General features: G+C 36.4%; 1 protein-coding gene across 3 annotated transcripts in view; it reads right to left on the bottom strand.

Annotated features, from left to right (window-relative positions):
• utrn (utrophin) overlaps positions 1-14823 on the bottom strand; it is a 456383-nt gene that overhangs the window by 324028 nt on the left and 117532 nt on the right. For all 3 annotated transcript variants that reach the window (XM_062977769.1, XM_016998724.2, XM_062977776.1), the window contains 6 exons: positions 12764-13005; positions 12439-12619; positions 9456-9601; positions 8331-8543; positions 2111-2224; positions 1073-1219 (listed from right to left, as the gene is read on the bottom strand). In XM_062977769.1, coding sequence (XP_062833839.1) covers positions 1073-1219; positions 2111-2224; positions 8331-8543; positions 9456-9601; positions 12439-12619; positions 12764-13005 — 1043 coding nt within the window. The remainder of the gene's footprint in view (positions 1-1072; positions 1220-2110; positions 2225-8330; positions 8544-9455; positions 9602-12438; positions 12620-12763; positions 13006-14823) is intronic.

Consider the following 14823-nt stretch of genomic DNA (forward strand, 5'->3'; position numbering starts at 1 on the left):
ATGCATAAAAAGCTCCAATTCACATAGTATTTTCTTCCAAACTGAATGTGCACCCACAAATCAGTTCTGAATGTAGTCCTAGAGGGAAAGACACCAAATGCAAACAGAAAGGACTGACTCTTTTAAAAAGGCTTATTTAAAAATTAGAAGTAGAATACAGAAATAAAGAATTAAATTTCATGTTATTTGGACATAGTTCAGATTGGCCCAGACGTTTTCTACAGCAAAAATTTAAACAAGCACTTGCTTGACAAAATGGCAGACCTAAATTTCTCTTTTTACTCATCAAACCTCATATGGCATAAAGAATTAAATACCATAATGAACCACACTCATAACATCAATGAGATTACAGCTTAGTTCCTGACAATTCCTTAAAGGTATCTCCCTTGGAAAAGGACAAATGATTTTGGCCTTCCTTTGTTCAGTCCTAACTATAACATTTAGCACATGGCTATTTGCAGTGATTTCCTTGGTTGGCTTCAACTGGAGTAGACTTCTACAAAGAAAAATTGGACTGCAAGGTGGCATCTACTAAAGAGTTGGCTAAATAACTGTATATTAAATTAAATTGTGGTCTACAAAATTGTTAAAAATATCTGAAAGTCAAGAGCCTTGTCACAGTAATATAAAATCAATTTTGCTTGTGCTTCTTGAGTATTTCTAAAAGAGAACAAGTAGTTTGTATACACATTGAAAATAAAAAGAACTATGAGTTTAATCCAATGGCATCCCAGGAGAAGTCTGCTAGGAAGTGAGACATTATGCCTTACTTCAGCCTTTCTTCTCCTTCTCCTCCCCCTCCCCCTCCATGAAGTCTTCTGCACTATCAAAAAAATGACCCAAGAAGTTTCCAAGCCCATCAGAACATTTAAGGGTACAAAGGGAGATCCGTTCCTCCATCCATTTCAGTGAGTGGAATCAAAACATTGCATCCAGCCCTTTGAAACCTATTGCTATCTGGCTGCCAAGCTCTATTCATGCAATGTACACAACAGAAATATATACTCCTATGAATACAGAATGACAGATAAGATAATGCAAACAAAGAGTAATGCCATCAATAACTAACCTGCTTGCTCAACTTCTCCCACTGTGATTGGACATCTGCCAGCTTAGATTTCACCCAGGCACTGACAGGCTGGTCTCTTAAAGCAGAGTCTACTTCTTTCATCTCTTTTAAAGACAACTCAATCTTTTCCATTTCAATAATAAACAACTGACCATAAAAATGAGAGGAAACAGAATATCTTTTCAGAACACTGCTTATTTTGAAAGCATTACACAAATACTTCTAAGAGTCATCCTTCATCATTTTTGAACTTTTTCATAAACAAAATTATTTAAAGTAAACACATAATTGCATGTTCTATTTAAACACATAGTAGTTCCAATTCAGATAACTTTTTCCAGCTGCATGAGGTCTTGTACACAACAATTCTGGGTTTTTTCCCCTACCCACTGCTGCCCACATACAAATATTACATTATAAACTCTGTTTGAGATGCTCAACTTGCAACTTAGTTTGTCCGGAGAAGAGAATGCTAAGTTCAGTTATCTGGATTTTGGCCTGTGCTTCATCTATGAAGTATAAAAAAGGAAAACCATGTAGGTATGTTTGTCATGTTAACAAGTGCAAATGTGTTTGTCAATCATGATGCTGCTATTGAATCAGACCTTTCCCTCTACTAGACTCTTGATACTCAAGCCCAAAGTACTCTATGTGGCTCAACTGGCTAAAGAATAAGGCAGGAGGAAGACTGTAAATCCTCAAGGTCCTACAACAATTCATAAAGGTGGAGATCTACTTCTTGAAAAGGGAAGAGAGAATTTTCTTTACTGCTTTTTGTCTTAAAGATTTCACTTAACCTGCTTGGGCAACGTGGAGATTCTTCAAGGTGTTCATGGATTATATTATCCACAGCTTGTCTATATATATATATATATATATATATATATATATATATATAACACATTCAAAACAGCAAGTCACAATTTTTCCATTTTATATAAGAGGCAGAATTTTACTATGCCAATGTGTGCAATCCATAGATTCTGCCATCAACAGGGGTCCTAGAACCAAATACCCAGAAGATATTAAGAATACTACCATGCATTGATCAAGCTGTTTTTGAAGGTTTTCAGGATCCCTTTGGACAGCCTGTTCTTTTATTAAAAAGTCTTTCACACCATCCAACCACTTTTGAACCAATTTTGAATTCGTCTGAAACAAAAAAAAAAGAGAAATATTATTAATGGCGATGGGTGACCCGTAACTATCAAAGCAGAACAAGCAATACATGTAAGACTAGTTTCTATTTGCATGTGTCTCTACTTTATATGAATAAAAGTTGACTAAAACCACTATTATAAAAATATATAAAGCCAAATATCAAGGGATTTTACTCACACTAATGGATGAGAAATTAAAAGCATAGGGAACCTGGGTGGTGAAGCTATTGACACTTGACAAGGAATAGGTTTTAATGTATGTTTCAGTACACTCTGGAGTCATATTTATGGACAATCAAATGTCCTAAAGCATAGTTTAAATTTTTATGTGGTTTGTCTCCATAATCTGATCTTATCTACTATTAATACAGCATGTTACAACAAAAAGAAAAATCTTAACAAATGGAAAAGAGGAAAACAGAGTACCGTATATACTCAAGTATAAGCCAACCTGAATATAAGCCGAGGTACCTAATTTTACCACAAAAAAAAAAAAACTGGGAAAACATTGACTCCAGTATAAGGCAAGGGTGGTAAATTTCAGAAATAAAAATAGATGCCAATAAAATTACATTAATTGAGGCATCAGTAGATTAAATGTTTTTGAATATTTACATAAAGCTCAAATTTAAGATAAGACTGTCAAACTCTGATCAAATCATTATTCTCATCTTCTTCAATGTAAATGTGCTTATGTACCCTATTAATAATAATAGGGTAAAATAATACATGTAATAATAATAATAAATACAGGAAAATAATGCAAGTAATAATAAATAGAATAAAATAATAAATGCAATAATAATAATAATAAGATCAGAGTGAAATAATAAATGTAATAATAATAATAATAATAATAATAATAATAATAATAATAGAGTAAAATAAATGTAATAGAAACAAGAATAATAGAGAAAAATAATAAATGTAATAATACCAACAATAATAGAGAAAAATAATAAATGTACCATATATTCTCAAGTATAAGCTGACCCAAATATAAGCCAACCAGGACCCTTACCCAAGTATAAGCCGAGGGGTGCTTTTTCAGTCTTAAAAAAAGGGCTGAAAAACTAGGCTTATACTCGAGTATATACAGTATATGGAAAGCAAGGACTGAATATGCATCCCACTCAGTTAAACATAAAACTTATTAAGACATATATCCGAAGAATGCAGACAAAGGAAATATTCCAAATACTGCAAAGAAAATATAAGTTTTAAGAGATCTTGTGAAAAGAGAAAATGTCAGCAAGTTTGAATGAAATATGGAAGAATCCAGAGAAAGATGGATAACTTTGGTGGAAAGGACATACAGAGGCAGTGAAAACAGGAAATAAAATTAACATGGGCTAAACTAAAAAGAGGCAAAATATGCACTTCACAATGTGACAACTATTTTAAGTATATGAAATTATCTCTTGGTCTGATGATCCAGCAGATATAAGAATAGACAACTTGGTATTGAAGGAAAGAGAGAGGTTAGACGGGATGAAAATCTTTGGACAAAAGGGAGGTTGTCAATAGATAAGCAGAAAACATGAGAAAAGTGCAGCATGTAAATTCGTAAACACATGCGTATACAAGTACGAATACATTTAAGTCAGAAATTGGTATTCAGAAATTGGTAAAGTGTGAACCATGTGAACCATAGTTCCAAGGCTCCCCAGAGGCAAAAATGTTAGGAATGTCCTCTAAAGCGTGGCTTTTCCACTTTGACACCTTTTTGTTCAAGAAATGTTTTTGCAGCCCCGGATATATAACTATATAAAATAGGTATACAAATTAAACATTCAGTGATAATAAATCAGCTTTTGCAAGGCTTGAAAAACAGGCAGATTTCTAATTATTAAGCACAGTGGAAGCATTTTCTGCAGAGTAACCTGCAAACACTGCATGTTGCTGTTAACAGATTTCTGTATATGGATGGCATTCAGAAATCTTTTACTGTTATCAAATTGTTGGTGATCGCAACATTTACCTAAGAGGACTCCATTTGGGATCAAGGCCCACAGTTTAAGAAGCTGTGCTCTAGAAGATATGGAGGACATTTCCACCATATTTTGAATGTTCAGATTAATTTAGATCCCAAGGAAGCCCATTTGGAAGCCAAAAATCTTTTTTTGACAGATTTGGGTGCATTGGATAATGATTTGTAGACATACAAGTTCTCCTTGAGGCCAGGGCATCTCTCAGCTTTCTAGTTGCAATTCCCAATCTAAACAGAAATGCTATTTAAATCCTTGGACAACAGTTCACAGGGCAAGTGCTACTGAAGCTTCAACTCCCAAATGCTTCAGCAATCATGGCCTATTGTGAGGGATCCTAGGATCTGAAATCCACATCTGGACCCTCCCTGGTTGAGAATCACAGCTGTAGATTAAATCAGCCCAACGGGTAGAGAAAAACAGGTGTGGATGAGCATCATCAGCATAATACGCAGACCTGAAATACATAGGGTTTGTGGAGACAACTGAGGGACAGTAAGTCAAAAAAAAAGAGCAAAATATTGCCAAGGAATCCCAAGGGTGCATATAAAAGAGAATTTTGAATTTCTTCCTATGAGAAATTCTGAATGATGAATTATATGGGAAAGAAAAGAACCAGCTGAGTCATTGGGTTTAGGATGTGGAAGCAATCAATCAGTAGTAGCTGATTAATTATTCCAAATTCAGCAGAGAAAGAATGAAAACATATTAGAGACCTTTGATTTCTGAAGAATGGGGTTTAAAATTAAACTCTATTCTATTTTGGGTCTGGCATATGATATGGCTTCAATGGTTTCAAAATTATTACTGGCAGTATCTAAGTTACACTTTTTCACTTGAATTCTTTACTGATTATAGAAACATGCTTTCCTAAAGGGCATATGTTCTGGCTGCTCAAAGTCCCTATTGTACTTATTTGAATCCCAATACAGAGGAGCAATTTATGTCCAGATTCTTGACATTTTTTTGTTCTACCTCCAGCTTCTGGAATGTTTTCAGCTGACTCGTACAGATTATGAAAAGGTTCCAAACCAGCTTGAACACATAATAGTCTCAAATAAAGTGCCACATACTGAAAGGGAAACACTCTGATCTGAAAAACTGAACTGTTAAGATTCTTCAGTTGGAACTGTCTATTTATACATACAATATAGACATATATATATATATATATATATATATACACACACACACACACACACACACACACACACACACACACGCACACACACACACACACACACACACAGAAGCTGCTTGCCCAGCATTTATAACGCACTTCAAATAGCAGTAACAGAACCAAATTTATTTGAGTCCTTTGCTGCCATCATGAGTTTTATTATCTCTCCTCTCCAACAATTATAATATCCTTTGCTTTTGGTCCACTGTATTGAAACATACAACATTCATTCATTTTCCAAGTTTCCTACCAACGTGGGATCTAAGGCAGCTAACAATAGAAATTAAAACCAGCTACAGTTAAAACAACAGATAACAACAAAAATTAAAAGAACTTAAACAACAATTTTTTAAAAAAATAAGTAAAAATAGTTTATAAGGCAGTTAAAAATAATGATGTTTAAAATGCATCACCCACTCAAATAAAACCCTTTCTGCAATGACCAGTTAATATCAAAAGGTTTCAACCTCGTCTTCTGTGAAACTATTCTTTTCTTGGAAGTTAAGACCAGCCCTAGTGACTACTTGGATGGGTTACCACTAAATGAATACAGGCAGTCCCCAAATTACAATCAAAGTAGGTTCTGTAGGTTTGTTCTTAAGCTGAATTTGTATGTAAGTTGGAACAGGCACATTTTTAAAGTGTAGCTTTGAATAGGGAAGGGTGAATAGTACCCCTGTGGTGTTTGTTTTGCTGTCTGAAAATTAGATTTTGAAAACATCTGCCTGTTGTGGAAACAAGAATTGGTGATAAAACTTCAGTGGAGACCCCTTTCCCCTATGATAGGAGTACATTTCCCTTCCAAGGGATAGATTTCTCTCTCATTCTGTTGTCTCACCCCCATTCTTAACTATGAGTCTTTTGGAAGTCGGATGTTTGTAACTTAGGGAATGTCTGTACGCTATTTTTAGCAGAAAGAATTGGAAAAATTACCTCTTGCGTATTCTTTGCTTAAGAAACCATAATTTCTTAAGCATCTTGTTTTTACTGTGATGGCCCAAGAAGATTGTGCTGTTGTTTTTCTTCCAATGTAGCACGGCAGAAGATGAGAACCATATCCTGTATTTGTATGTACTTATATAGAAGTCTAGAAAATATTATCAAAGAATCAACCCAAAAAACTGGGTTGATTTATCAATGGGTCAGTGTAAATGGGTCAGTGTAAGTGCTTGTACTGTTTCTTAACTCTTATCAAGAAACAAACCACTTCCTTCTCTAAATAGCAAAAGGCGAGGGCTTCACTGCGACACTGCATCTGGCCTTTTTAAATGACTGAGTGGGAAAATGCCAGCAGTAGCCAGGGGCAGATAACCCCCTGAGGCGTGGGCACTTTCCTCTCTCCACCGAATGTCTCTCAATCTATGTACAGGTCATATCAAAAGCCTTATTTTTGGTCCCAAAGCCTGCCTTGACTTATATATGAGATTGACTTATACACAAGTACATATGGTAGATACCATGTTGTTGTGACTGCGCCTTCGGGGATTATGGTTGATGGTGATGGGATTCGAAGAGGAAGAAAAAACCCTCGTGATGAGGGTTCACTGGAGGAATTGCGCAGGAAGCGACTTAGAGAGCTATATGGGGGATCTTCTAAGGAAGATTCAGATGGGGAGTTTGGGGAAATGGATGCTGAAGAACAGGTGGTGGCTGGGGAAGTGGGCACTGAATGGGCACAGCCACTGGAGATGTCTGGGGATTTGGGACCTATGGATACTTCTGAACCTGGGGTTTCTGCAGGAGCTGATCCCACTTGGGATGCTTGGAGAAGGGAGGATGGTTCTTTAAGTGTTCATGGGGCTAAGTGTGGGCAGGATGATTGGGACTCCGACGAATTGCTAGGTACTCCGGATCCACGAGCTCTAGCTGTGTGGAGTTCGGACTCTGAGTAGATTTGGGACACCTGGTGTTTGGGTGTGAGTGTTTGGTCACCCAGGAGGAAGGGGAATAAAATGGGAATGTTTGGCCATTGCACTTTGCGTGTGGCAAGGTGTTGCTGAGGCGCCATTGGGATCTCTGTGTTTCCGTGAAGACTGGACTTGGACTGTGATTCGGATATAAGTTATCTGGGACTGCTCTGCAGCAGAGGGATGGAACTGTGTGGGTTTCCTTGGACTGCATTCTGATTACTATTTCTAGCTGCTGATACCATCTGGCTTGGCTCTCGTTGTGTCTTATCGTGGACCTGGTTTGGATGACTGCACCCTCTTCGGACTTTGGATTGAATTTGACCTGGCTTCTGTCTACGCTCTCTGACTGACGACTACACCCAGCTTCTGAATACTGGTTTGCCTTTCAGAATTTGCTGCTGCCTCCCGACCTGACCTTGGATTCTCCTGATGACGGCTATTCATCATCCCTTTGAAGCTTTGGCTTTATCTGCACCGTGGAAGCAGTTTACTGCTCTTCTAGTTTGTTTGTTTTCAAGCCAGTTTGCTGTTTTTCTTTTGGGAACTGTCCCTTTAACTCCGCAGAGCCGGCTGTCTGTTTGCAGAAACGGTTTGAAGCCAAAAGAGGCTTTTGCACTTTCTGTTATACTCTGCAGCTTTTGGAAGGTTTCAAGCCTTCGTTTATTTTGCATATTTTCTTGCAGTCAACTCTATTTGTTTCTCCAAAGCTGAATTGAAGCGTCTAGTTTTTATTGAATGCCAGCATGGGAAAATAGTGTGGCTTGTTTTTGAGTTATTTTTGTCTAAACTACTCTTGAAACACTGATAAGTGAAGTGTTTCAAGGATACTTTCTGTGTTTATGTTATTTTTGGCTTATCTTCAGAATAAACTCTGTTTTGTTTGTTAACTGGCGTCTGACTCTTGACACATATCATTACATTAGCAATAAACTTAACATCTGGTTACAGCACATGAACAAATTTGGGAACAGGGGAACTTATACTTATCAGAGCATGATAAACAAATACCTATATGCTTACCTGAAATACTCTCAGCTTGGAAATAATTTCTTCCAATAAGTGAACATCCTTAGAAATTTTCGTTTTTAATTTATCTCTATACCCCTGCAAGCCTTTGAACTCCTGCCTGTAGAGCTTTGATTTTTCAGCAGGAATATGCTTCTCTAAGCCTTGAGTGTCTGCTGCAAGTTTATCTACCATTCTTTTTTGATTTTCTAGAGTTCCACAAACCGTCTGTAGAGAAAAGATCAAAGAAGAACACATGTATTTCATTTTTTCACTCCCCTGGATTATGGTACAGAATAACTTTAAACACACTACAATTAAAGCATATCATATCCCAGAAAAAGGGAGTGTGCTAGTCCTGCCTCTTTTCTTAGTATTTTTAATTGCTCTCTGTATATTGAGTGAACTTTCTGAAGAGGACAGTCTCATCTATAAATGGAAAATCTTCCCTTATTCAAGAACACTAGAAAATGATACAAAGATTCTTATAGCAGCAAAAGAGCACCAATATCCACCAGCATAACCATGGCAGTGGTCTAGAAGGCCAAATGTTACACCTTCATTCCATCTGCACAAGTTTAGCTGGTGCAGCACTCTGGTCAATTAGTAGTTGGGAGGAGAAGCTATACCTAGGATCCTCCATCTGCTCTTGCACACTTGAAATAAAGTGCACTGTTTAAGGAGGTATTTGACATTTCCTTCTGCAATGCCTAACTCAATATTACAGCACTAACTATTGGTTATAGCAGCATAAACCACCATCAGAGTTCTGTCCTCAGTATTATGGATCACACAGATTTTTTGTTTGCAGAATCTACTTCTCACATGAGAAAATATGGGAGAACTCAATCAAAATTATTTTCACAGCACAGTGATTTACAATGATGTTACAGATGCAATGACATGAAAGAAGCATGCCTCAAGAGTTAGGAAGTAAGGAGTTACAAATAATATAATAGGCATCACTTGGAGGTAATGAAGCCATAACAATGTTATTTTCATGCAGCAATGTAATTAACTGTCATTTTTAGTTGGAGGAATAATTACTAATGTTAATATTTTTAAAGATTTCAAGCTCTGTTATGTCTGCATAACTTCAGCTGAATTTAAATTTGCTAAAAACATAAACAGAAAACATACCTTTGTCTCTTGCAATGCTTTTTCAACTTTATTAAAATCATTCACTGTTTTCATGATGGATTGTACCTTGCTTTCCAATTCATTCAGCTCATCCTTCAGTTTTTTCAAAGCATCCAAATAATCTTTGGAAGGCTGACTTTCAAATTCTAATTTTGAAATAAAAGTTTTAAACCAACTAAATAACTGGCTTAATTTTTTGAAAAATAGCAAAGTTTATTACTTAAAAACAAAAACAAGAACATCCTGGTTTCTGTTTGTGTAATTTAAAATAAAAAAGATCTTTTTCTGAGTGCATAGTTGTGATTGGCCTAAATACCCTAGTGTTTATTGTCTGAAAACTATACTATACTGCAAATGCTAGAAATGCTAGCACTTGAACATGGAAGCTGGAAAAGTAAGATATTAACCACTGAAGTCACTTTCATTGTAATTTTAGATATTAATTAAGAAGTGCTGGTGGCAAGGGCTTTTTAAGTGACATTGAAAACTGCTGTGAACAAAACTTCAGTCAATAAACCATTTCTTTTAAGCAAACACTAGAACTTTGGATTTCTTTCTCTCACACAAACCCGATCTTCTGGTGAAAAGGATAGGATAGGTAGCACAGTTACAGTTTTCAAAGAAATTACTCTACATTGTAACTAACGTATAAAATTCTTTGCCACAAGGTATGATAAACCAGGGCAACACAGCAAGGCTCCCATGTTTGAAAGGGAGTGTCCAAGGATGCTTCCACCCTGGTTGGGGGCGGGGCCTCTGCCAGAAGTCACAGGACATCATGTGATGGCTGGCATTGAGCTCCATTCCCGAAGAAGGCTCGAAGCATCCTAGGATGCTTATTTTGGCAAGTGTATTGAGGTGGTTAATCAAACTAGCAACAAAGGAGTAATCCTAACTGGGGCAACACTCAATTGAATGAATGGGGTTGGCTAAGCATACGCCTACATAGATTCTATTATCGGAGTAGATCTACTTTATTTAGGACTAGCAACTGGCCAATTAACCTCCATGTTCTGTGACAACCAGAAACAGACAGACCAACAAACAAAGCAGAGGAAATGTACAGCTCTCTAAATCTTGGTATGCATCTGGTTACCCATGTTGAAAAACCAGATGCTGGATGAGATTTATTTTTGGTGTAAGCCAGCCCACATGGTTTGTCTTATATTCTTAAACATACAAGTCCCAGAAGTGTACATAAAGAGAAAATGAGCGTTCCCTTATTACTATTAGAAGGAGCTGAGATAACATTCTTAGCATAGCATTGAGACACTGGTAACCTTTCATTATCCTATCAACTACATCTTAATCATATCAACTATTGGTGAAATTCTATTGATTCTGGCCACTGATGAATGCCTTCTACCAGATGATCAAACTTCCCTTTCCCATGCCCAAATCTATTCTGTAGGTCTGGGACATCTGAACGAGAAGATCTGTGGGCATGTACGGACTGCAGGAAGAAGAGAAATTAAAGATCCTCTGCACAAGCAGAAGCCAACTCAAGCAATGTTAAATGTAGTCCCTTATTTAGTCTATTTTAAGTCAAACATTCTACAGTAAAAAAAATATCTATTCGCATTTTATTATTTGACAAGATTAGTAGCTTTGAGTAATACATTTATTTTTAGCCTGTGGTTTTGTGCTGTTCCTCATTTATTTTAATTATAATTCTAATTTATTATTATCCATAATGTATAGTTTACACCACTCATATCTATAACTTTCAATGTTTTTGACAAATTTAGTTTACACATCAGGTTTTGCTCATTTTGCAGGTATAGGTCAATAATTACAACTGATAGTTTTAAGCTACTGAAACACATTTAACATTACTATATGGCTATTTTCATTTATGTTAGATATGTATCAAGCTTCTTGCTTCTAATTTTTATGTCTATAATTTTGTGTGTGCATATATATTATGTATGTATATATGTGTGTATATACACACAAACATATATAAAGTATCAGCGGAATTAATTTAATCATGTCATATTATGCATCTCAAGTTTGACTCAAGTTGAAATACATACATACAAGGGGTTAGATTCAAAGGTTTGTCCTACAAGCAGAAGGACCTTTTGTGAACAGAACTTCCATTCACTAAATGGAACATCTGGATTCAAACCAAAGTAGGCAAATATAAAATTCACCAAGTCAACTTCATCAAAAAGCTGCCTCAAGCTGAAAGGAGCATTAAGTAGCTATAACTCTTAAGTGTTTTGTTCTTTTGGTTTTATTGGAGTTTTATGTTGATTTTCATATTTTATACGTTTACTGGTGATCTCAAGCAGTATATTTTATGCATATGCTTTGCTAAACTGCCTGAAGGAGACGTCTGATCTGACACACATAAATTAAGCTATCATAATGTTAATCTAATTGAAGTCTTTCTATTTAAAGACAAAGGAAGGGAAGACTGTTTCTGTATTTCAGGCATACTGGATGCCTTGATAGATTAAATCATGGAAATATGAGTAAAAAGTTACATGTTTAGTAGAAAATAGTGCCACAAAACCTAAATGTGTTCTTTTAGACATTATCTGAAGGTGCCTGCAATAACATACTCAAATCTGAAATGAAAAAATTATAAAAGAAGAGTTGGCATTATTTTGAAACTTTTAAGTTTTATATTACAATGTCTGTCTGAGTAACTCAGTGTTGTTTTTCTGTTTTGTTTTATTTTTTTGAACCACCTTTGGAAAGCTTGGTATTATAAATGATTTCTGCCTATAAAGAAGCAAGCTGGACATTACTTCTACAAATCTTTCACATAGCAAACTAATGAAAACTGGAATGATACTTTTTCCTTTACAGGGAGCTACAAGATCACTATCATATTTTTAGTATATGATTGATACACATCTCCAACCAAGATACATAGCAGAGCCACTCCTAAGGCTTTTGATACAAGCAAAATTAGTAACATAGCATGATATGAGGGGAAATAATTTTTATACATCTTAAATTAAAAGCACACCTTTTCTCAGCTGTTTTAGAAGAGTCTCCAACTTCTGCTGGGCAGATTTGAATCGATCGCTCAAAGAGTTAAGGCTATCTTGAATGACATCTGGAGCATCAGACTGGGATGAGAGCATTTTGCACTTGGCTTTAAGGTCTTCCATTTGAGGAGCCAGACTTAACAAGTTAGTGAGTTCCCTCTGTGCAAATTAATTACACACAGGAAAAGATTAAAATGATTTAATAGTAATTAATGTACTCAATAACTTTATCTAACTAGTGTAAGTTCAGCTCATGTGATTGTGTTTTGCCTCTGTAGCAATGAACAAGTTTGTCAAGATTACCTGACACGACTCCTTTAGAGTTATCAAAGGTTGTTGCTGAGGTGATGCAGAAGAGTTGTCTTTCAGCCATAACTCTTTTTCACTTACAGTCTTCTCAAGTTCATCCAATTCCATAAAATAAATGTTTATTTCATTCTGGTATTGCATTTTTCTAGTTGCTTCTTCCAATTGCAAATCTGCCTCTTTCCACTCTGCCAACAGCTGCTCGAATGCATTTGTTACAGCTTCGGCAGGATGACCTTCTGAACAATTGAAAGAAATAAATCTGTTTTGATATGTAGCATATGTTAACACAATATTGTTCTTCTTTTAGCTGTTAGGAAACTGACCACTCATACCAAGGCTGAGCTCAACAAAAAGGAAAGGTTCCTCAACAATTGCTTTCAAACTATAGCACACATAAAATTGTATCACCACACACAATCTCTATTAAAATATTCCTATTTCTAAAATATATATACACATTATAACCATTACCTGATCCTTAGTTTTGGTTTTACCTCCCTAGTGATCTTGCAAAAAAGGACAGAAAGAAAACTATAAGCTTCCAGCTTATTAATACCATTTATTAAATTAGGAAAGAGCATCATGCTCATGCTCCCTCATCTTACACACCTGCTTTGAGGGTTTTTAAAAAAAAAAAAAAAAACATGGCTATGTTTGACATGATTTTCCAATTATTGTAAATCTTGGATTAAACATTAAATCACTCTTTCCCATTTCAGACATAGCCATAATAAAATAGTGAAGATATGATACAAAGGTTTGAAAAGGACCTTGCAGTTGAACAGCCATTCCCAGCTTAACAGACTAGTAGTGGATTTCCACTGGCAGACTAGCAGAATCCACCAGGACCAAATGAAACAATCTTCACTATGTACCCCCCAAATCAGATCTGGAACACTAGAAAATATCCAGGATGCAGTTTTCAGGGGGATGGAAAGGCATGGATTGGGTAAGAGGAAAGAAATTTTGACAGAACACTGGATTCAGTTGACATTAATAAATCATTATATTTGAACCAGTCCAGTAAAATGAAGAAAGATATAATCAACCCTCAGGAAAAACAAGAACACATAGCTCTCCTCCATACCTATCATTACTATGTAACTGAATTCTTCATACCAGACAATGGTCTGGGAGGCACATGAAGACATTCAGAGATCAATCCCACTAAGTAACTTGGCATCTCTTGGTGCCTGTACATTAAATAAACAATCTTGCTGCACAAGTATCACCTAAGTAGGTTGTTCCACCTTGCTTCATGAATGAAATTTGGATATGAGCATGAATTAAATCTACAATCCATGGACATCCATAGACAGTGGACATTGTCCAGAATTCATCAAAAGCCAGTGCAAAAGCAAAGCTAAGAGTTATGCTTCCATGACTGGTTTATTTTCATTATCTCTATGTACAGTATTCAAGGAATATATAAAGAAAGTAAAAGTTCCTCAATCACTTACTGGGCAAAAGCCACGTTAATCAACAGCTGTCTGTTCTCCTATTAGGAAGTAAACTTGTCTCACATGAGCAATCTCTGGTGTAAGGAGAGATTGTAGCAGGAACCCTCAACCTTCCTGTTTAAATGGTGATTGTTCATGGGAGGGGATGAAAATGCCAATCAGCTGCTTTCTGATCAACAGGTTGGGGGGGTGGATCTGCAATTGGCTAAGCGAACGAACCCAAAGGGTGCTCACCAATGCGTCATCTTCATCATGGAAAGAAGTGACAAGTGGAGTGCCGCAGGGCTCCGTCCTGGGCCCGGTTCTGTTCAACATCTTTATTAACGACTTAGACAAAGGGTTAGAAGGCACGATCATCAAGTTTGCAGACGACACAAAACTGGGAGGGATAGCCAACACTCCAGAAGACAGGAGCAGAATTCAAAATGATCTTGACAGACTAGAGAGATGGGCCGAAACTAACAAAATGAAGTTCAACAGGGACAAATGCAAGATACTTCATTTCGGCAGAAAAAATGAAAATCAAAGATACAGAATGGGGGACGCCTGGCTTGACAGCAGTGTGTGCGAAAAAGACCTTGGAGTCCTCGTGGA

This window comes from Anolis carolinensis, chromosome 1, assembly GCF_035594765.1.
Source record: "Anolis carolinensis isolate JA03-04 chromosome 1, rAnoCar3.1.pri, whole genome shotgun sequence".
Classification (NCBI taxonomy): Eukaryota; Metazoa; Chordata; class Lepidosauria; order Squamata; family Dactyloidae; genus Anolis; species Anolis carolinensis.